At 45.9% G+C, this 22,922-nt stretch overlaps 1 protein-coding gene across 1 annotated transcript; it reads left to right on the top strand.

The window, feature by feature from the left end:
* Positions 1 to 13,309: 13,309 nt before the first annotated feature.
* Positions 13,310 to 21,167, top strand: LOC137346247 (probable G-protein coupled receptor 139). Its single transcript, XM_068009696.1, has 2 exons — positions 13,310 to 13,412; positions 19,233 to 21,167. The coding sequence occupies exons 1-2, from the start codon at positions 13,346 to 13,348 to the stop codon at positions 20,141 to 20,143; spliced, it is 978 nt and encodes a 325-aa protein (XP_067865797.1). The 5' UTR covers positions 13,310 to 13,345; the 3' UTR covers positions 20,144 to 21,167.
* The last annotated feature ends 1,755 nt before the right edge of the window (positions 21,168 to 22,922 follow it).

Below are 22,922 nucleotides of genomic sequence, written 5' to 3'. Positions count from 1 at the left end.
CGGCACAGTCCAACTGAATGGAGAATTCCGCGGCAATGTGGCCAGACCCATCCTTCGCAAAACCGGGGACAAATAGAACTTAGCGTGTAGTGACACTTGGTGCTTGCATACTTACACACAGCTTGATGAAGCGATACACAAAGGTGACCATCAGGATGAGTATGTTTTTACTCCCTTGTCTAGAGGTTTGAACATTGTGTCTCTGCTTGCACGGTCCAGTTTCGATCTCCAAATAGAGCGGAAGATGGCTCGGGTGTCCGCCATGGCACAAGAGTGCGGTATGGGCCAGACCTGCGCCACGTACAGCAACATCGAGAGCACCTTGCACCTGTGGTAAGGTGCTTATCCACAATGGAGTGAGAACGCTGCTCCCACATGCCCAGTTTACATTTCACCATGGATATATGCTCCTTCCAGATGTTGGAGCATGCCCCGGTCCCTCCGACCCATATCCCCAGCACCTTCAGGTAGTCTGACCTGACGGTGAAGGGGACAAAGGATCGGTCAGCCCAGTTCCCAAAGGACATGGCCTCACTCTTGCCGTGGTTAACTTTGGCTCCCGAGGCCAGTTTGAACTGGTTGCAGATGCTCATTAGTCTATGAACGGATGGCAGATCCGAGCAGAAGATGGCGACGTCATCCGTGTATAGGGAGGTTTTAACCCGAGTGTCTCCGCTGCCTAGGATTGTCACCCCTCTAATGCCCGCATCCTTCCTAATAGACTCATCAAAAGGCTCGATACAGCAAACAAACAAGACAGGGGAGAGAGGACAGTCCTGTCTGCCTCCAGATTGGATTGGGAAACTTTCTGGTTCCCACCCATTGATTGAGACTGCGCTACTGATGTTTGTGTAGAGTAGTTGGATCCAATTGTGATTCCCTCCCCAAACTTCATTTTGGAGAGCACGTCCATCATGTAGATGTGCAATATCCTGTCAAAAGCCTTCTCCTGGTCCAAGCTGATGAGGCAGATGTCCACCCTCCTGTCCCGTACATAGGTGATCGTATACCTGAGTAACGCAAGACTTCCTGCCAGGTACAGTACAGGTGTGGTCAGGGTGAATCACCAACTCCAGAGCAGACTTGACTCGACTGGCTATGACTTTGGACAGAGTCTTGGAGCCAACATTAAGCAGTGAGATGGGCCACCAATTTGTGAATTCTGCCCTCTCCCCCATCCGATTGTAAATGAGGGTGATGATGCCTTTCCTCATGGATTCTGACATGCTGCCAGCCAGAAGCATACTCTCGTATACTTCCAGCAGATCTGGGCCGATCCAATCGCACAGAGTCAAATACAACTCAACCAGTGAGCCGTCGCTTCCGGGAGTTTTACTCATCTCGAAGGACCTGACAGCCTTTGTCAGCTCGTCCAGAGACAGCAGTTTGTCCTGTCTGTCCTGCATACTGTCATCTAAGACCTCCGTGATAGATGACAGGAATGACTGGGAGACCATGCTGCCGTGGGCTTCACATCGTACAGCCCAGCTTCAAAGGATTTGCTGATCCTTAGTATGTCAGACTGCGATGATGTTATCGAGCCATCCTCTTCCTTCAGGCTGCTGATCACAGAAATCTTTCTATGTATCTTCTGGAAGAAAAAACGCCAGCACGTCTGATCCTGCTCAACGGAGCGGTCTCTGGACCGGAAGATGATCTTGGAGGCCTCTATAGCCAAAAGTGAGGCCTGCTGGCTCTTCACCTCTTGGAGATCCTCCTTCTCTTCTTGATGATGATGCACGCTTAGTGTCTTACAAATCCTTATTGTATATACCTTTCCCAGCTTGGCTGTGTGCCATATTAGATATAACCCTATATTTGACCATCTGATTGGTCAGTCATTGCCTAACTGCCCTTCTATGAAGGCAACTTGAGCCTGGTTTAGGTCATTGTCATTGTCATTCAGGGGGGCTCCTTGCTGTTTATTCATCAACAATGACCATTTAATGAGACTGATCTGCACTTGTCCTGTTTTACAGCTATTTGACTGGACATGTTTACAGTCTTTTACCAGTTCAAAAGCTAACAGTCTCCCTGTGGTAATTCACAGTCTAACATCTTTCAAAACAGCAGGGTGTCTCCTGACAATGCAGAGCATGCACATATCGATCGCCAGAGTCATCAGTGCGTCTGAACATTTGCCAGCTTGTCAGAATTAATCTGTACATGCACACATGGATGTCACCATGCATTGACGCCAGACGTAATGATGTCCGAGTGTTGCCTCACTCCTCAATGGTTGCAACCGTCACCTCCATTCCCCCCCAATATTACCACCCTTCGGCCACTCGCTGCAAGTCTCACTGCTTTCCCCCCTTGGCCAATTGCTTCTTGCTGCACCAACCGGAGAAGCGACAGGGAACGAGCGGCCGAGGGGTGACGGGGCAACAGGGGCAGTGAGTGGCTGAGGAGAGGCAGCTGTGAGGCGGAGAGTGAGTGACTGAGGAGAGGCAGGAGTGAGACAGGGAGGGACTGGCTGACTAGAGGCATGCAGTGAGGCAGGGAGGGAGTGACTGAGGGGAGGCAGCAGTGAGGTGGGGAGGGAGTGGTTGAGGGGAGGCAGCAGTGAGGCAGGGAGTAAGTGCTTGAGGGGAGGCAGCAGTGAGGTGGGGAGGGAGTGGCTGAGGGGAGGCAGCAGTGAGGTGGGGAGGGAGTGGCTGAGGGGAGGAAGCAATGAGGTGGGGAGGGAGTGGCTGAGGGGAGGAAGCAATGAGGTGGGGAGGGAGTGGTTGAGGGGAGGCATCAGTGAATTGGGGAGGGAGTGGCTGAGGGAAGGCAGCAGTGAGGCAGGGAGTGAGTGGCTGAGGGGAGGAAGCAATGAGGCAGGGAGGGAGAGGCTGAGGGGAAGAAGCAATGAGGTGGGGAGGGAGAGGCTGAGGGGAGGCTGCAGTGAGGCAGGGAGGGAGAGGCTGAGGGGAAGAAGCAATGAGATGGGGAGGGAGTGGCTGAGGAGAGGAAGCAATGAGGCAGGGAGGGAGAGGCTGAGGGGAAGAAGCAATGAGATGGGGAGGGAGTGGCTGATGAGAGGAAGCAATGAGGTGGGGAGGGAGAGGCTGAGGGGAAGAAGCAATGAGATGGGGAGGGAGTGGTTGATGAGAGGAAGCAATGAGGCAGGGAGGGAGAGGCTGAGGGGAAGAAGCAATGAGATGGGGAGGGAGTGGCTGAGGAGAGGAAGCAATGAGGTGGGGAGGGAGAGGCTGAGGGGAGGCAGCAGTGAGGCAGGGAGGGAGAGGCTGAGGGGAAGAAGCAATGAGATGGGGAGGAAGTGGCTGAGGAGAGGAAGCAATGAGGTGGGGAGGGAGAGGCTGAGGGGAGGCAGCAGTGAGGCAGGGCGTGAGTGGCTGAGGGGAGGAAGCAGTGAGGTGGGGAGGAAGCAATGAGGTGGGGAGTGAGTGGTTGAGGGGAGGCAGCAGTGAGGCAGGGAGGGAGTTGCTGAGGGGAGGATGCAATGAAGCAGGGAGGGAGTGGCTGAGGGGAGGAAGCAATGAGGCGGGGAGGGAGTGGCTGAGGGGAGGAAGCAATGAGGCGGGGAGGGAGTGGCTGTGGGGAGGCATCAGTGAGGTGGGGAGGAATGGCTGAGGGGAGGCAGCAGTGAGGCAGGGAGGGAGTTGCTGAGGGGAGGATGCAATGAACCAGGGAGGGAGTGGCTGAGGGGAGGAAGCAATGAGGCGGGGAGGAAGTGGCTGAGGAGAGGAAGCAATGAGGCGGGGAGGGAGTGGCTGAGGGGAGGCAGCAGTGAGGCAGGGAGGGAGAGGCAGGGAGGGAGAGGCTGAAGGGAGGAAGCAATGAGGTGAGGAGAGAGTGTCTGAGGGGAGGCAGCAGTGAGGCAGCAAGGGAGTGGTTGAGGGGAGACAGGAGTGAGGTGGGGAGGGAGTGGCTGAGGAGAGGCAGCAGTGAGGTGGGGAGGGAGTGGCTGAGGGGAGGCAGCAGTGAGGCAGGGAGGGAGAGGCAGGGAGGGAGAGGCTGAAGGGAGGAAGCAATGAGGTGAGGAGAGAGTGTCTGAGGGGAGGCAGCAGTGAGGCAGGGAGTGAGTGGTTGAGGGGAGGAACACTGGAGTGCTGACTTGGGTTGCATTGGAGTGCTATCGTGGAAGTTTGGTAACTGAGGATAATTAAGGGTTAATTTTATCTTCAGTCTCGTCTGTCTTTTATTTAGCAGATTAATTTAACAGTTGCTGTTTGGGTTGGAGAAGGTGAGATTTAGACCAACTTTAAACAGGGTTCACTCAAGCTCTGCTTGCAGCTGCACCTTGTTAATTAGAGAATTGGCTTAAATCAGTTTTCAGGGGCGAGAGTCAGTCAGTATAAAAGTGAGCAATCTTACAGTGCGGGACCAGCATGTCTGCAGGAAGTGTGTCCAGCTGCAGCTTCTGGAAGCTCTGGTTTCAGAGCTGGAACAGCGGCTGGAAACACTGTGGAGCATCTGCGAGTTTGAGAGCATTGTGGATAGCACGTATAGAGAGGTGGTCACACCACAGCTTAAGGGATTTGAAGGAAGGGAATGGGTGACCACCAGGCAGTCCAAGAGAAACAGGCAGGTAGCTCAGGAGTCCCGCTTGCAAATCAGTATTCCATTTTGAAGGCTGATGAGGTTGGTTCCTCCAGGGAGTGCGGACAGAGCCAAGCTTCTGGCACAACAAGCAGCCTGTCTGCACAGGAAGGGGGAAAGAGAGGAAGAGCAATAGTAATAGGGGATTCTATAGTCAGGGGGACAGATAGGCGCTACTGTAGCTGTCACCATGTTTCCAGGATGGTGTGTTGCCTCCCTGGTGCCAGGGTCTGGGATGTCACTGAACGGCTGCAGGGCATCCTGAAGGTGGAGGGTAATGAGGCAGAGGTCATGGTACATGTTGGTACCAATGACATCGGTAGAAAGAGGGATGAAGTCTTGCATCAAGAATTCAGGGAGTTAGGCAGCAGACTTAAAAGCAGGACCTCTCAGGTTGTAATCTCTGGATTATTCCCAGTGCGAGGTGCTAGTGAGTATGGAAATAGGAGAATAGCACATATGAATGTGTGGCTTTAGAGTTGGTGCAGGAGGGAGGGTTTTAGATTCCTGGAGCACTGCGACCGTTTCTGGGGAAGGTAGAACCTGTCCAGAATCTGAACCAGAGGGGGACTAACATCCTTGCTGGCGGGTTTGCTAATGCTGTTGGGAGGAGTTTAAACTAATTTAGCAGGGGGAGGGGACACAGACTCCTAGCAGAATAGGGACACAGCTAAACACAGGAAAGTGAACAAGTCAGAGGGAATACAGCAGAAGTAAGTTTCAAGGGAGTAAGACCAGGATGGAAGGCCTCTACTTTAATGCCAGGATTATTACAAAAAAATGGATGAGTTAAGGGCAAGGATTGACACGTGGAATTGTGATATAGTAGCCATCACAGAGACATTGTTGAGGGAGGGGCAGGATTGACAGCTCAATATCCTGGGATATAGAATCTTCAGGCGAGAAAGAGGAGAGGGCATTGCAATATTAGTTAAGGAGTCAGTTACTGCAGTAAGGAGAGATGATCTCTTGGAGGAGGCATCAAATGAAGCTTTATGGGTCTAGTTTAGGAATAAAAAAGGGACAGCCACATTGCTAGGTGTTTATTATAGACCCCCAGATAGTCAGCGGAAAATTAAGGAGCAAATATGTGCACAATTTGCAGAGGTGTGTAAAAATAATAGGGTAATTATATTAAGTGATTTCAACTTTCCCAGCATTAATTGGATAGTCATCGTGTTAAGGGCTTAGGTGGAGTGGAGTTCTTAATGTATACAGGAGAACTTTTTAGCTCAATATGTAGAGGATCCAACAAGGGAGGATGCAGTGCTGGACCTAATTCTGGGGAATGAAGCTGGACAGGTGGTTGATGTGTTGGTGGGGGTGCATTTTGGTGATAGCGACCATAACATAGTACAATTTAAGCTTCTTATGGAGAAAGAAATAGACAAGTTGCAAAAAAAGTTTTGGATTGGGGGAGAGCAAATTTTAGTAAAATAAGGCAGGATCTGGCCAAGGTAGACTAGAAAGAGTTACTTGTCAGGAAGTCTGCAGAAGAGCAGTGGGGGGCATTCAAAAAGGAAATGGGGAGGTTACAGCCCCAACATGTTCCCTCTAGGGTAATAGGTAGGAGCAACAAGCCCAGAGAACCATGGATGACCAGAAACATTAAGGGTATGATGAGAAGGAAAAGAGAGGCTTTTAGCAAATACAAGGAGAGCAAATCAATGGAAGCATTAGTGGAGTACAGAAAGTGTAGGATGGAGCTTATGAAAGCAATTAGGAGAGCAAAGAGGGGATATGAGAAAGCTCTGGCTGGTAAAAGTAGGGAAAATCCCAAGATATTCCATAAGTATATCAATGGGAAGAGGATAACCAGGGAAAGAGTAGGACCCATTAGGGACCAAGGGGGAAATCTGTGTGTGGAGCCAGAGGACATTGATAGGGTGTTGAATGAATACTTCACATCTGTCTTCACCTAAGAGAATGAGGATGTCGATATGAAATTCAAAGGGAGAGACTGAGGTTCTTGAGCAAATTGTCATAGGTATTGGAGGTTTTGGCAGGCTTAAAAGTGGACAAATGTCCAGGTCCGGACGATTTGTGTCCCAGGATGCTGTGGGAGGCGAGGGTGGGGATTGCAGGGGCTCTGACCCAAATTTTTAATTCCTCTCTGGCCACGGAGGAGGTGCCAGAGGACTGGAGAACAGCTAATGTGGTCCCACTATTTAAGAAAGGTTGTAGAGATAAGCCAGGTGTTGGAGCTCAGTTTTTTATGATCTCATGGGTTACACGAAAAGAGACGAAGTCCGACTATAGCTTTAAGAAACTTTATTGCAGTACTTAATTGTTACATCTTCAGAAAACTTAACAATGAACTGAACTAAAACTAAAAGCAACACACACACTAAACTAACCCCCGAACTAACCACCCCCCCCCCCACTGAACTGAACTCACTCTTCACGCCAAATCAAGCCTTATTACATTATTCATACAAATCAGTAACACCTACTCTTTGTTCCCAATTGGTCTACAAACTTCTGCAGTTTCTTGGTGTCAGGGCCTGATTGGGGTACTGCCTTGTCAATTTGTTTTTAATTTCTTACTTCAGTCTCCCATCCCCTTATCTCCTTGTGAACCGTTAGGCTGACTGTTATACAAAGGGTTATTATTAAGCAGTCTGCAGCTGTCCTGTTAGTTTCTGCTGATAAGCTGCCTCTGCAGCCCTGAAGTTCTGAAGTCATTTCTGATAAGCTGTCTCTGCAGCTCCGAGGTTATTTTGTTAGTAATACATGATTGATTAAATATTTCATCTTAAATGTCCCCATATTATTTTGTTCTCGAAAATTCTGTTCTCACAGTCCCCCCCTTTGATTCTTCAAAACACTTTTAAGAATTATTCCCTTGATCCCACCTCGGTGCCTTTAATGGTCTCTACTTGTTTAGAAACAGCTTTCAACACCCGGAGGAGTCACACTCAATACGTTGCCTGCTTGTGCCACAGGAGGGGCCCGTGGGAACTCTGTAAAGGCATAAGTTTTGCAGGGGCTTCAATTACTTGTTTACAACATAAAAGGTAGTACACTTGTACAATTACAATTTCATTTAAGCATCACTATTACATTATCGATTGTACAAACATAATACAATTCCATTCTTAGAGTACATTGATCATTCATTAATTCATTTTAAGTATATATGAAAAGGTTATACAATTACCCTTTTATGGCATCACTAATTGTCTCTCCTTTTATAGAGCAAGTTCGAACACTAATTGCTTTTCAGGTAGCTGTCCAACCTGTGTTCATACATCCTCTTACATCGCCTAATTAATTTCTTAAGTTGCCAAATTAAGTAGATCACATATAACACCATGATACCCAAAACCACTATCAGGACATGGGAGATAATTCTAAACCAGGGGTGGATCTGCACGTCTGACCCCCAGTTCCATAAGTCCTCCTGCCAGGTAGAATCATTTATCTCGTCAATCTTATCTTGTAGCATCTTGGACTGTTGTTCCAGATTGTAGTACACTACAGCAATGACTTCTCTTTACCCAAGCGTGTGGGCAATGGCTGGATAGTATATTTATATTCCCGGAGGTAATTTGTCAAATCCTCCTTAATACTTTCTGTCACAGTTATCGTTTCTGTCTTTTGTTTATGTATCTCTACCAACTCCATCTTCCCTACTTGGGTTGGTATTTGTGGGTTGAACCAAAATGTACTGTTGCTCACCGGACAAGTCTGTTTATGTCCATACTGGTACTCCTTCGCTGTGGTGGTTAAGCAATATCTCCCCTTTCCCATATAGGCCACATGGGTTAGTCCTGACAATGCTTTCCTAGTCTTCATGGTGCAATTTACAGTGGCATTAAATCCACATTTTGATTCTGCCATTTTATTTATAGGATGAGGACATATGACCACCTGGTTTTCCAGACTCCACTCAGACAATGGACAATGTTGTTCCAATTACCTCGTTTCCAATTTCCACAACATTTCCATAACATAGGGTAATATATCATCGTATTTTATGTAATCTTTTCCGCTTATCACCCCTATATTTTCTACTTTGTATAATTGCATCCCTAACTTATCTCTCAGAATTACAAGTATTTCCAACACTACTCCAATACTCATAGATCCTGTATTTACACATTCCTGACCTTTCCATAACTTAAATTTTCTGATTTGGCACCTGGTAATTTTATCATTTGTGTAACTAGCTAAGTCCTCCAACTGGGTGTCATTGATCCAAACTGGCACCTGTCCCGCATCAATTTGCCTCAAATTTTCCTTTATTTGTTCTAACATTCACGAACTGTATGTATTACAAACACTTTCATTATTTGACATGATATCATTAATAGTATGAGCATGACCTTCTGGTACTCCCATCAGTCCTGTAATTAGTTCAGTTGCTCTGCATGTAATAAATCACATTTTCTTCCATTCCCGGTATCTCTTTGCATACCAAGTGGTTTTTATTTTGGAGTCTGTCATTTGCTGTAGACTTTATATACCTTCATTTGGGACCAGTGTTTCCATCGGCCCTTCCCTTTTACCATTACTTTGTCTCCCACAACAGGCACTTTTGTCTGTTCCTCTTTCATGTCTGTTTCTATAGAATCTCCTGCCTTAGCTCATACAGTTGCCTGCACAGCTCCTTCACAAATCACCCTTCCTCTCATGGGTCCTACTTCCTTACTACCTGCTATGAAATACCTTGGCAGTCTCATCACCCTTCCTGTCACCGTATTCATCAAGTCCTTTCCTACTTTAGCTACACCACTCTGTCCCTTTTGATGCTTTTTCAAAATATCCTTTACTGGCTGACTAAGAGTTCTAACCTTCTGGTCCACCTTTTCCAAATCTATAGTATTGACAATTGAGGATCCCGTATTAATCACTAAACTACGTTTACGTCTCTTTCCCTTTATTATTCCTTCATCACCAAATTCTTGTCTTAGCAGTTGTTACAGTAATACCTTGTACAACTTTCGGGTCTTCTCAGGGCATCAGCCAGGTAGCTGGATATCTGAGATATTCAATATTACTGGTACCAACTCAAGCTTTATATTATCATATACAATTTTATTAGTTTTTATTATCGCAAGTCCATTTTCTGGTCCTGCAGTTAAGGTAGGGCAAGGGAGATCAGTCACTTGTGGCTGCTGGGTCGTAACCTTACTCGTCGGTGATTCGGATGTGGGGGTAACCGTAGGGTTTGGTGCTTCTTGTCTGTTTAATCTCACAACCTGGAATAGGAACTGTCCTTTTTTATCTTAGAGCTTTAATATCTTGCGCTGGGGGAGTTCGAGGATTGTCTGCACTCACTTTTGCTCTATCTCATGTTTTCCCTGTGTTATTACTATTCCCAAATAAGAAACCTTTTCCTTCATTATCTGTGTCATTTTCAGCTTAACTTTCACTCCGACCTTCTGAAGGAAGGTGGAATATCGATGGATTATTATAAAATCCCTGGGGGAGACATGTCCAGATGTACTGTTGTCCCTTGAACGTAAACGCAAATTTATATAGACACTCTTGTGCCAACAGTATGGACCAGAACCCATTGCTAATATCCAACACAGTAAACCACTGTTTTGTTATTTTCTAAAACTTTGATTGTCCTCTTAAATATCAGATAAATTTCCCTTTGAGTGCTTTAAATAACCACTCATATCAGTTAAATTTTGTTTATTGATTCCAATTTCCTATGCCCAGACTTGGTGGTATTTTTTTGTGCGTTAAAGACAGAAGTGCTTGCAACTATCTCTCCTTCTCAAGCACTTTGTCTCATTGATAAAGATGCTGTGACATTTGATGTCTCCAATTCAGTTCTTAAATTCTCAAAGCTGCTGGATCTCTTGCTGTGGCATCAGTTCTCATGTGGCCTTGGAAACTGCCGTCACCTGCTTAAAAAAACCCACAAAGAATCCATCGTGGCTCTGCCCCTGAGCCCAATGGGTTAATTTGTCCACTTATATCTGTCAATTTAGAAATTTAAAATTGTTCTCAAAAATTCTGTTCTCACACCAGGGAACGACAGACCAGTGAGTCTCACGTCAGTGGTAGGGAAACTATTGGAGAAAATTCTGAAGGAGAGAATCTATCACCACTTGGAGAGGCAAAGTTTGATTAGGAATAGTCAGCATGGCTTTGTCAGAGGGAGGTCATGCCTAACAAATTTGACTGAATTTTTTGAGCATGTGACCAGGTGTGTAGATGAGGGTAATGCAGTTGATGTAGTTTACATGGATTTCAGCAAAGCCTTTGACAAGGTCTCACATGGGAGACTTATCAAGAAAGCGAATACACATGGGATACAGGGTAACTTGATAAGGTGGATTCAAAATTGGCTTAGCTGTAGGAGACAGAGTGATAACAGATGGCTGTTTTAGTGACTGGAAGCCAGTGTCCAGTGGCGTACCACAGGGATCTGTGCTGGGTCCCCTATTGTTTGTCATTTACATAAACGACGTAGATGACTATGTGGGGGGTAGGATCAGTAAGTTCGCGGATGACACAAAGATTGGCCGAGTGGTTAACAGTGAAGTGGAGTGTCTTAGGTTACACGAAGATATCGATGGGATGGTCAAATGGGCAGAAAAATGACAGATGGAATTTAACGCTGAAAAGTGTGAGGTGATGCACTTTGGAAGGAGTAATGTGACATGGAAGTATTCAATGAATAGCCTGACACTGGGATGTTCCGAGGAACAAAGAGACCTTGGTGTGTTTGTCCATAGATCTCTGAAGGCAGAAGGGCAGGTTAATAGGGTGGTGAAAAAGGCATATGGGACACTTGCCTTTATTAATCGAGGCATAGATTACAAAAGCAGGGAGGTCATGTTGGAGTTGTATAGAACTTTGGTAAAGCCACAGCTAGAGTACTGTGTACAATTCTGGTCACCACATTATAGGAAGGATGTGATTGCATTGGAGGGGGTGCAGAGGCGATTCACCAGGATGGTGCCTGGGATGGAACATTTAAGCTGTGAAAAGAGGTTGGATAGGCTTGGGTTGTTCTCACTGGAGCAGAGAAGAATGAGGGGTGACCTGATCAAGGTGTACAAGATTGAGGGGCATGAACAGGATGGATAGGGAACAGCTGTTCCCCTTAGTTGCAGGGTCAGTTACGAGGGGTCACAAGTTTAAGGTGAGGGCGGGAGGTTCAAGGGGGATTTGAGGAAGAACTTTTTTACCCAGAGGGTGGTGACGGTCTGGAATGCACTGCCTGAGAGGCTGGTAGAGGCAGGTTGCCTCACATCCTTTTAAAAAGTATCTGGATGAACACTTGGCACGTCATAAGATTCAAGGTTATGGGCCAAGTGCTGGAAAATGGGATTAGGTAGACAAGTCATGTGTTTTAATGTATCGGTGCAGGCTCGATGGGCCAAAGGGCCTCTTCTGCGCTGTATTATTCTGTGATTCTGTGAGGGAGTGGCTGAGGGGAGGTGGCAGCAAGACAGGGAGGGTGTGGCTATGGTGAGGCAACGATGACGCAGGGAGGGAATGGCCTGGGGGAGCAAGCGGCAAGCAGATTGGTGCGGGAGGGAGTAGGAAAGAGAAGCGTGATTGTGAGGGAGCGAGAGACTGGAGGTGCGATGGAGGTGGCGATCGCAGTCACTGAGGGGGTTTGTGTTTCATGTCTTTTTTTGTGATAAATTGAGCAGCACCATCTTTATTCCTGGCAGCTGACTGAGATGTCGCAGACGGTGACTTTTCAGTGGAAGAGGCTGCATTTGCACATGTGCCAGTACTGCGCCACCTAGTGGCTGTGTTTTCAGCAAACGCAGCTTGAAACAAAGTGTCTTTGGATAGTTTGAATTAACTCTTTCCATCGTTTCTGAGATGTCGCGGCTTGTACAGAACTTTAGCTAACATCATGCTCTGTGGTTGTTAAATAGAGAAAACAATTTTAACCATCATACTTCAGGATATAACAACTAAGTTCAAACATTCCTATGATAAAATCACCTCACTCCTGCATACCGAGGTCCTGTTTGTCCTCTGAGGTGAAATTAGAATATTCCACAGCCCATCCTCCCTGTCAAGAGATCCTCTGTAGCTTTAACACTCTTCATTTATTCCCCAATTACCTCCCCCACGACTTCCCTGCAACTTCCTTCAAAAGACAGAACAGACTCAAGGAGCTGAATAGCCTCTTCCTGTTCCTGTGTAACACTCTCTTGGGGCTGTATGGCCTCCTCCTGTTCCATTACTTACTCTGATTGGACAGACGTGGTGTGAGGCAGTGAATCTCTCTCTGGTTAACCTTGTCCTTGTCCTGTGTCTCCTCCCCACTCTCCCCTCCCCAGGAACAGCTGAAGACTCTTGCCAGTGAGATGGTGAAGGACTCCCCAGAGTTTCACTGCCTGCAGTCCCAGTTCTCTGTGCTTTACAATGAGAGCCTGGTGCTCAAGGCTCAGATGGACGATGGCCACAATCTGCTCTTCACCAGCCAAACCACAGTCGAGTGAAGGACATCACTGAAACAACATGAGATCTAGAGATGGGACTGATGGTGTTTGAAGGAACAACCTCATTGCTGGGAGAATACAGTTTTGAATTTTCATTGGTTAATTAATGTGATCAGAATTGTCCAGTCTTTGGAGATTTCCAAATCAATCTCCGAAATAAATATATATCACAACACGGACTGAACTCGATGTCGTAATCTGTTTGTTCAATTTAAAAAAAAATAACAGTTTGAAAAATGTTGCAACCTCAATATCCCTGGGGAGATCCCATAGGGTATAAATTACAGGCTCTGGCAATGTATTGCCTCAGTTTACTACGGAGAGATTGTCTGCAGCACGAAGGGACACAACACTTCACACAGAAAATGTATCTTCCAATTGACAGTATCTTGAAAATATATTACCCGTTTCTTGCTGTCGTTGGTGTTGTTGGTAAGTGACTATAACCATTGAAGTTGTGCAAATCTGTGTGTGAGCTGGTATCTGGTTTACTGTGACTGATAAATGTTAAATGCTGATCTAGTGGTCACCGTTATACAGACACCCGATCAGTGATATCAGTTTCATACGTCAAATATCCTGAATTATCTCTGCAGTTTTATTCCATTGTCTCAGCTGATAATAAACCTCTGTTTGTAACTGACAGGCTCTCTGAATTACCAAGTTATTGCATTTAGTAGAATATTGTCTAATGCTGAAATAGACCTCAGTGAAGGCAACTCTGAGTGAAGGTATTAGTGCGAGTTTCAGTCAGTGCAAAATTAAAATGTGTGGGTCACTAACCAGAGTGGAATACCTGATCCCAGTGACCGTGTATTACTGGGAGTATCTGTCACTGTGGAATTGTACTGAGCACAATTGTACAACTTGGTTCTATTTTGAAATCGTAGTTTCAGGTATCTGATCTTGCCATTCCATGAAGCTACCTCTGTTTTAACAATGTAATTGATTGCAAAGTGGCTTTTGCTGATGTTTGGTAATAAGTGTATAAAGTGAAATGTATTGATATTGCTCTGTCTCCGATTGAACTGCTCCAACAGAAACAGATGTTAACTACTTACTGACAGTGAAACAGCAGGGCAGCACTGTTACTGCATTCTAATCCTCTGGATAATGACATTTCTTTCTGAGTATAGTTACTGTAAACACTTTAGGTATTTTAGTGATGATTAATCCCCTTCCCCCAACTTGGTCCTGAGAATCTGTGGGTCATGAGTGGTGAATTTTATTATCTGCCGATTACACAGGATGAATATTGGGCTGTGTTTATTGAATCATCCACTTCTGTAACTGATTATGGTGTGACGGATCAGTTCTTAAATATCATTCAAAGTCTCGACACATGTAACCTGTACCAATCCCCACTCTTAACTCAGTGAGGTGTCTTCCTGTGAGGAGAGACACCTATAACTGAGGAACAGACATATCGAGTTTTCAGAATAGAGATCAGACAGAGATCTGTAAATAATATTAATAAACTGTTAATGATATAAATTATACACTTCTCTCAGTTCTAGTATCATTCTGGTTAAAATAATTGCACCTTCTCCAGTGCATTAATATCCTTTTTGTAATATGGAGACCAGAACTTTACACAGCACACTTAGTGTTGTATAACCAAGGTTCGATATTAGTTTAATATCAGCTCCTTTCTTTTTCAATTCCATTCCTCTAGAAATGAACTCCAGTGCTTTGTTGGTATTTTTATAGCCCTGTTAACCTGTGTTGCTACTTTAAATGATTTGTGAATCTGTCCCCCTGAACCCCTTTTTCCCCTTGACACCATTCAGCTGCTTATTTTCCAAGCAGAGCCTTATTCTTCTGACCAATATTCAGCACCTCACTTCTCTTGACTGAAATTCATGTTTTCATTTAAATGTCCGTTGCACAGTTTATGAATGATTATTAATAATGTCTTCAGCTATTTTGAAGCTTTCTTTCTCAGTATTAACTGCACTCACAACTCGGATTCCTCTGCAAATTTTGACATCGTGCTTCTGTTTCCCGAGTCCATATTGTTTATGTAAATGGTGAACGACAATGTTCCCAGCGTTGATCCTTGTGGAACACCACTTCCCAACTTCCGCTAATCTGAAGAAATACCTTTTGCACCTACTCCGTTTTCTGTTTCTGTAGCCAACTCACTGTCCATTCTGCTGCTTGTCCCCTAACTCCACTTTTTTTCTTATTCATTCATGGGATGTGTGCATATCTGGCAAGGCCAGCATTTGTTGCCCATCTCTAATTGTCCTTGAAGGTGGTGGTGAGCTGCCTTCTTGAACCACTGCAGTCCATGTTAGATAGGGACGCAGTTTGGCACGCAATTATTCCTAGCTTGTAGCTCTACCAGGTTGACACCATTTTGAGGTATGCCTGGTGCTGCTCCTGGCATGCCTTCCTGCACTCTTCATTGAACCAGGATTTGTCTCCCAGCTTGATGGTAATGGTAGAGTGGGGAATATGCCTGGCAAGGAGGTTACCGAATGTGGTTGAGTACAATTCTGCTGCTGCTGATGGCCCACAGCACCTCATGGATGCCCAGTTTTGCATTGCTAGATTTGGCTGAAATCTATCCTATTTAGCATGGTGGGAGTGCCACACAACACTAAGGAGGGTATCCTCAATGTGACGGCGGGTCTTTGTCTCCACAAAGACAGTGCGGTGGTCACTCCTACCAGTACTGTCATGGACAGATGCAACTGTGGCAGGCAGATTGAGCACGATATTAAGTGTGTTTTTCACTTGCGTTGGTTCCCTCACAGCCTGCCACAGACCCAGTCAAGCAGCTATGTCCTTTCAGACTTGGCCAGCTCCGTCAGTCATGGTGCTACCGAGCCATTCTTGGTAATGGACATTGAAGTCCCCCACCCAGAGTACATTTTGTGCTCTTGCCACCCTTCCTCCAAGTGGTGTTCAACATGGAGTACTGACTCAGCTGAGGAGGGCAGTAGGTGGGTATCAGGAGGTTTCCTTGTCCATGTTTGACCTGATGCCATGATACTTCATGGGGTCCGCAGTTGATGTTGATGACTCCCAGGGTGACTCCCTCCCGACTGTATCCCACTGTGCCGCCACCTCTGCTGGTCTCTCCTGCCAGTGGAACAGGACATACCCGGGCATTGTGATGGCAGTGTCTGGGACATTGGTCCCAGACACTTACTCTGAGATTAGTCGTGAGTCTGCTGTGTGGACCCTTATCAATGACCTTTAGAAAATCAATGTATATGACATCTGTATTAGTCTTATCCACTCTTTCTGAAATTCAAAGAATTGAATAAGGTTGATCAAGTATGACCTTCCTTTTGGAATATGTGCTGACTACTATTTATTATATTATGTGTTTCTAGATGTTTTTCTGTTACATCTTTGAATAAGGATTCCATTATTTTTCCTATCACTGACATTATGCTAACTGGTCTGTAGTTTTTTGGAATTGTTCTATGTTCTGATGATGATTAATGAATAGGTATTCATGCATCTGCTATCTTTACCTCTTTTTTTCTTTTTTTGTATTTTGTGCTGCAGAATTCCATTTACATTTCTCTCCCTGTCAATCAGCCCCTCTCTGCTCCAAAGTCCAGTAAACCCGAGCTCTCCTTAAACTCACAGTGGATGGGATCTTGCCTGACAGACACCATGAGGCCGTTTCCCGGCCAGTTTCCCTCCACCATCTCCAGCTGGGACATTCCGAGAGCCCCATTTGGAATTGATTCATTTTGTTTAATTCACTCACCTTTCCCACTGGAATTCCTCTCTTCCTCACCGGCTCTAGTCTGGGAATGAAAACCCTCACAGGTTCCTGATCGTGATCCATGTGCTTGGACCCTGTTGTAAAGTATAGGTGTGTGGACCTTGGGTGTAAACACTGGGATATTCCACACTCTAATGTTGTCACTATGGGAGCAGTGTGGGTCCTAGCTATGCTGCCTTTTGTGAAGGATACGTGAACCATTCTTTGTTCCAATTCTACTCAGCTCCCCTCCTTCACAAATTTTTCTGATACTTTGCTAACTGTGCTGGTGTCATTTCCTTATTTTGCCTTGAATAGGAAAATTTCATCAACCTTGTTTCTAATTTCCAGCCCTCCCTCGTCTTCACATGGTCCGTCTCTGACACTTCCCTTCCTTTGCCCGACTTCTCTATCTCCATTTCAGGGGATTGGCTGTCCACCAATATCTACTATAATCCCACCGACTCCCACAGCTACCTTGGTTATATTTCCACCCACCTGGCCTCCTGTAAAGACTCTGTTCCATTCTCCCAGTTTCTCCTCCTTCGTTCCATCTGTTCTGACAATGATACCTTCCACACCAGTGCTTCTGAAATGTCTTCATTATTCCTCAGCTGAGGATTCCCCTCCACTGTGGTTAACAGGGCCCTCGACCATGTCCATCCTATTTCCCATGTTACTGCCTTCACCCCTTCCCTCCCTGCCAGAACCATGATAAGGTTCCCCTTGTCCTCACCTTCCACCCCACCAGCCTCCACGTTCAACACATCATCCTCCAACATTTCTGCCACATCCAGCTAAGTCCAACACCAAACATATATTCTGATCCCCTCCCTTCCCCCGCACTCATTGTGACACCCTGATCCACTCCTCAATCACCCTCAACATCAGCTCCTTTTCCCCAGGAAGCTCCCCGTGCAAGCACAGGAGATGTAAACACCTGCTCTTTTACCTTCTCCCTTCCCACTGTCCAAGGTCCCAAATACTCCTTCCAGGTGAAACAGTGATTTACTTGGATTTCTTTCAATTTATTTACAGTATTCGCTGCTCACGAATCTCCTGATGGAAGATGGAATCTCCTGGACATTGGGAGAGGAGCAAACACAGATTGAGTGATTACTTTGCTGAACTCCTCCGTTCAGTCTGCAAGTGTGACCCTGAGCTTCTGGTCACTTGCCATTTTAATTCTACATCCCACTCCCACTCTGACCTCTCTATCTCCGACCTCCTACACTCTTCCACTGAAGTTTAACGAGGAGCAGTATTGTATTTTTTTAATTCACCATTTTATTGCCTCTCAGACTCAACACTGAGATTAAAAACTTCAGATTGTAACCACTACTCCCACTTTATGGGACAGCCTGTGCTGGTAATGGAGGATGGCGACACCAGAGTCACTGGGAGTGGAGGGGGTGTGGGCTGGTGCTTGGGGTGGGGATCCCCCTATTGATACACAGCTGGCAGGCTGCTCCACACCCCTGGGGTCTACCCACCATTCTCCATCACTTTTCCAGGCCACTGGAGCCTTCTCCTCTTTGCCAGATTTTCCATGCTCCCCTCTCCCTCTGTTATTCTGCTGTAACCATTTACACCTCCTCTGGACCCATCCTCTGTTTCTTTAATTATCCTATTTTCCTTGCACCATCATCCCTTTTCTCATTGAATCACTCCTGCCCTCCACCCGATCACAGACCTTCCCTTTTGTTCTTTCCTTCCCCTCTACCCCACTTTTCACTGACTACATGATTGCTTTAAAACTGTTAATCTCTGATATCTTCCAGTTCTGATGAAAGTCTATCATCCTGAAACATTACCTCTGTTTCTCTCTCCACAGATGCTGCCTGACCTGCTGAGTGTTTTCAACATTCTCCTATTTTTATCAGATTTACAGCAGTTTCAGTATTTTGTTTTTACTCCAATGTTTTGGCCTGGTTATTAACAGGGGTGAGTGACATAGGTGGGGAGCGGAGTTTCAGAGTTTTAACTCCACAGACTGCCTCTTTTATCCTTGACAGGTTCCCCGCCCTGAAGTCAGCCTGATTGACAGGCTTGGCTTTCAGTTGGGCCGGGCAGTCTCTGGAGCAGGCCTCAGGACCAGGGCGGTCCAAATGCTGACCCCAGTGTTTTGGGGAAATGCCTGATATCGGGGGGTGTCCAGTCAGTATCTCCAGAGGAGTTGAGAGTGGTGACATCTCCAATCACTGGTCTGTCGATCCTCAACCCCGGGGAGGCGTCTCCTATTCTGGAGAGTGGTCGCAATCTGGTTAGTGAAGCAGGCGGGCGTAGTGTCTGATGCAAGACACGATGGGGGAATGATCCTCATTCCCGACTCCATTAAACCCGGAAGTAGGCGCGCTGGAGGTTGCTTGCGGTCGGAATTGAGATTTTAAAATTTTAACCTCTGAACCACCCCCAATTCCCCCCTGTTTTTGGTGCTAAAATCCTGCCCTTACTGTCTGGGTCAGACACGGAGAATGTTTGATCAGTAATTTCCAGACTCTTTTCCCTTCTCTCTCTTACAGTTAATTTACTGGCGATTGTGATCCTGTCCCGGGGAAAGTGCGGCCTCTCCACCTGCACCACTCGCTACCTGGTGGCCATGGCAATGGCGGATCTACTGGTCATCATCACTGAGGTCATACTGTGGCAAATCAGTTATTATTATTTCCCAGGATCTTTCTTGGACATCACCCCTGTGTGTAGTGTTAACGCTGTCCTACTCTTTGCAGCCATAGACTGTTCTGTCTGGTTCACCATCACTTTCACCTTTGATCGATTTGTGGCCATTTGTTGCCAGAAGCTGAAAACAAAATATTGCACCGAGAAAACTGCGGCTGTGGTTCTGGCAACAACCTGCATTCTGCTCTGTTCAAAAAATGTCACTTTCTACTTTACATATGAACCTGGAAAGATAATTGACAATGTACCGTGGTTCTGTGTTGTCAAGCAAAGCTATTTTTCAGAGCCCGAATGGGTGGGATTTGACTGGTTTGATAAGGTTTTAACCCCATTGATCCCATTCGCTTTAATCCTGTTGTTCAACGCTCTGACAGTCAGATACATTTTAGTGGCCAGTCGAGTCCGCAAGGAACTGAGGGGTCAGAGCAAGGGAGAGAATCACAGTGACCCAGAGATGGAGAGCAGAAGGAAGTCTGTGATTTTACTCTTCACCATATCCGGCAACTTCACACTTCTGTGGTTGGTAAATGTTATCGAATTCTTATATTATCACATTACAGGAACAGAACACATGGATTACACCGATTCGGAATCTATATTTCAACAAGTCGGATGGATGCTGCTGACTTTAAGTTGCTGCACAAACACATTTATTTACGGGGCGACTCAGTCCAAGTTCAGAGAGCAGGTCAAGAGTGCGGTGAAATATCCAGTTACATCAATTATTCAATTAATGAATGAACAAAACAACTGAGAACAGCCCAGAGGCAGGTCCCAGTGTTTCCAGTCCATGAATGGCATATTTTATCCCCAGACTTCCATCAACAGAATGACAGCAGGAATCGCTGGGATGTGAAAATACCCCCAGCATTGGGAGTGGAGGCTGTGTGAGGAGTCGAACGTGAGGCGGCACAGTGGTTAGCACCGCAGCCTCACAGCTCCAGCGACCCGGGTTCAATTCTGGGTACTGCCTGTGTGGAGTTTGCAAATTCTCCCTGTGTCTGCGTGGGTTTCCTCCGAGTGCTCCGGTTTCCTCCCACATGCCAAAGACTTGCTGGTTGATTAATGGGGTTGAAGGCTGACAAATCCCCAGGGCCTGATAATCTACATCCCAGAGTAGTAAAGGAAGTGGCCCTGGAAATAGTGAATCAATTGGTGGTCATCTTCCAAAATTCTACAAACTCTGGAGCAGTTCCTACAGACTGGAGTGTGGCAAATGTAAGCCTACTATTTAAAAGAGGAGGGAGAGAAAACACGGGGAATTACAGACCAGTTAGTCTTACATCAGCAGTGGGGAAAATGCGAGAGTCTATTATAAAAGATGTGATAGCAGAACACCTGGAAAGCATAAACAGGATTGGACAAAGTCAGCATGGTTTAACGAAGGGGAAATCATGCTTCACAAATCTACTGGAGTTTTTGAGGATGTAACCAGTAAAATAGATAAGGGAGAACCAGTGGATGTGGTGTATTTGGATTTTCAGAAGGTTTTTGATAAGGTCCCACATAAGCTGATAGGTAAATTGGCCATTATAAATTGCCCCTAGTATTGGTAGGTGGTAGGGAAATATAGGGACAGGTGGGGATGTGGTAGGAATATGGAATTAGTGTAGGATTAGTATAAATGGGTGGTTGATGGTCGGCACAGACTCGGTGGGCCGAAGGGCCTGTTTCAGTGCTGTATCTCTAAACTAAATTAAACTAAACTAAACACTGACGCGGCAGGCCCGTGGGGGTGGGGAATGGGGTGACGGGGGTGGGGTGGGTCACACATGGCGAAGAGCAGCAGGGCAGCCGGCAAGAGGCGACTGTCAACTGGACAACCCAAAGTACACTGGCAGGAAGGGGCCAGTGGTGTGGCTTACACACAGCAAACAGCATTGAGGCTGCATGTAAGAGGTGACCTTGAGAGGAGATGACAGAAAGGGGGCTGGAGGAGAGTCAGAGTGCCCCCTGCAGGACAGGTACGGAAACTGCAGCAGAAGTCTGTCCTCCACCTCCACTGGTTCGATTCTCAGCTCCTCACATCTGCTCAGAAAACAAATTTATTCTTACAAAAGCAAAATGTTACAGATGGCTTGAAGGACTGGAGAAGGCTACAGAGCTAGGGAGGGATGTAGGGCTGGAAGAGGTAATGAGTGAATTTTAGAATTCACTGCCTGGAATTTATGTCCTACAGGCAACAGCCCCAGGAATCAACAGACCAGTATTAATGGCAACAAATGTGATTTTTCAGGAAGTGAGCTGCCTGACCGAATAATAGAGCTGTTTATTGCATCAATACCCATTGAAATATTTCATAAAGACCTCTTGTGGAAAAAGAAATATCACAGCATTCATGCACTGCTAGAAGATGGCAGGAAATATGGAGCCATTGTAGCTGGACAACAGCACCTGCAAGCATTTGGTGAAGCTAACAGTATTGGGACCATGACCAGGTCGAAAAGAGCAAGCAAGCTGTGTGGTAAGTGTACTTGGTCCCACTCACAGCAAAGTTGTCCTGCATTTCAAGACCTGTGCAAGGCATACAGTGCAAAAGGACACTGGCCTGCCTATGCAATAAATCTGTCTCCAAAGACGCTGCCAGAATTCACAGTAGACCACAGACAAACAGAGGGCAGGTGCAGAAACAGGGCAACAGCAGCAAGGAGAGCTCCAAAGACCGACAAAAATGCAAGCTGATACATTAAGTCCACAGTGCAACAGACCTGAGACAAGACATAGAATGGAACAATTTTCAGCCCGAGGGCAAACAGGGATTTTGCTTTGTGAACCTGATACATAACGTTGATGAAGTCAAACAACTGGAACTTTTTGCCGTTATTAACACCATGTGCCCAAAGAAAGCTGGCAAACACACTGTTACGACTGAGATGGGAGCAACACACTGTCAATTCAGTCCCGTCACTCCACATGTCGCAGCATATTGAAATTTTCCCACCCAACCAGAAAACAGCCAAATTAAACACTATTGTAACCCCTGGAATAAAATAGATCAAACCAGCTATCCTTCGACAACAAAGAGTTAACTATTTATGAAACTAAATTTTAAACACTATTAAGATTAACCTATGTCTAAAGACCTTATAACTTCTTATTTTAACCTAACTTCCCCTATTCACACACATACACTCAAAAATCTACAGTTAACCGGTTTTAAAAAGGAACAATTTTTTCAAAAAGAGCTGTTTCTTAAGAATAAATTAATAACTGGGTTATCAGTCTTTGTGGGTTAGATTCCTGATGGGTAAGGTATCTTACTGTAAAAATAATCGGGTGCCAGTTGAAGTCTCCATGCAGATTTGATGAAATAGTCCTTCAATAGATAGGCATTCAAAACACTTCAGCTGCAGCAGACATCAAACAGTTCTTTCAATGATGAGCACAGCAATAGGTCTACTTGAATTTTAAAATCAACAGTCTCTCAGTCGAAACTTTGCCTCAGGAATACAAATGGTCTCTTCAAAGGGATTTTCCCTCCTTAGGCAGGTAACTAGGCCTGTAGCTCCTTGTAGAATTTCTGCTGAGAGAAA

This window comes from Heterodontus francisci, chromosome 29 (genome assembly GCF_036365525.1).
Source record: "Heterodontus francisci isolate sHetFra1 chromosome 29, sHetFra1.hap1, whole genome shotgun sequence".
NCBI classification, from domain to species: domain Eukaryota; kingdom Metazoa; phylum Chordata; class Chondrichthyes; order Heterodontiformes; family Heterodontidae; genus Heterodontus; species Heterodontus francisci.
The sequence above is the reverse complement of the archived record's forward strand: the minus strand, read 5'-3'. Positions and strand labels throughout refer to the sequence as shown.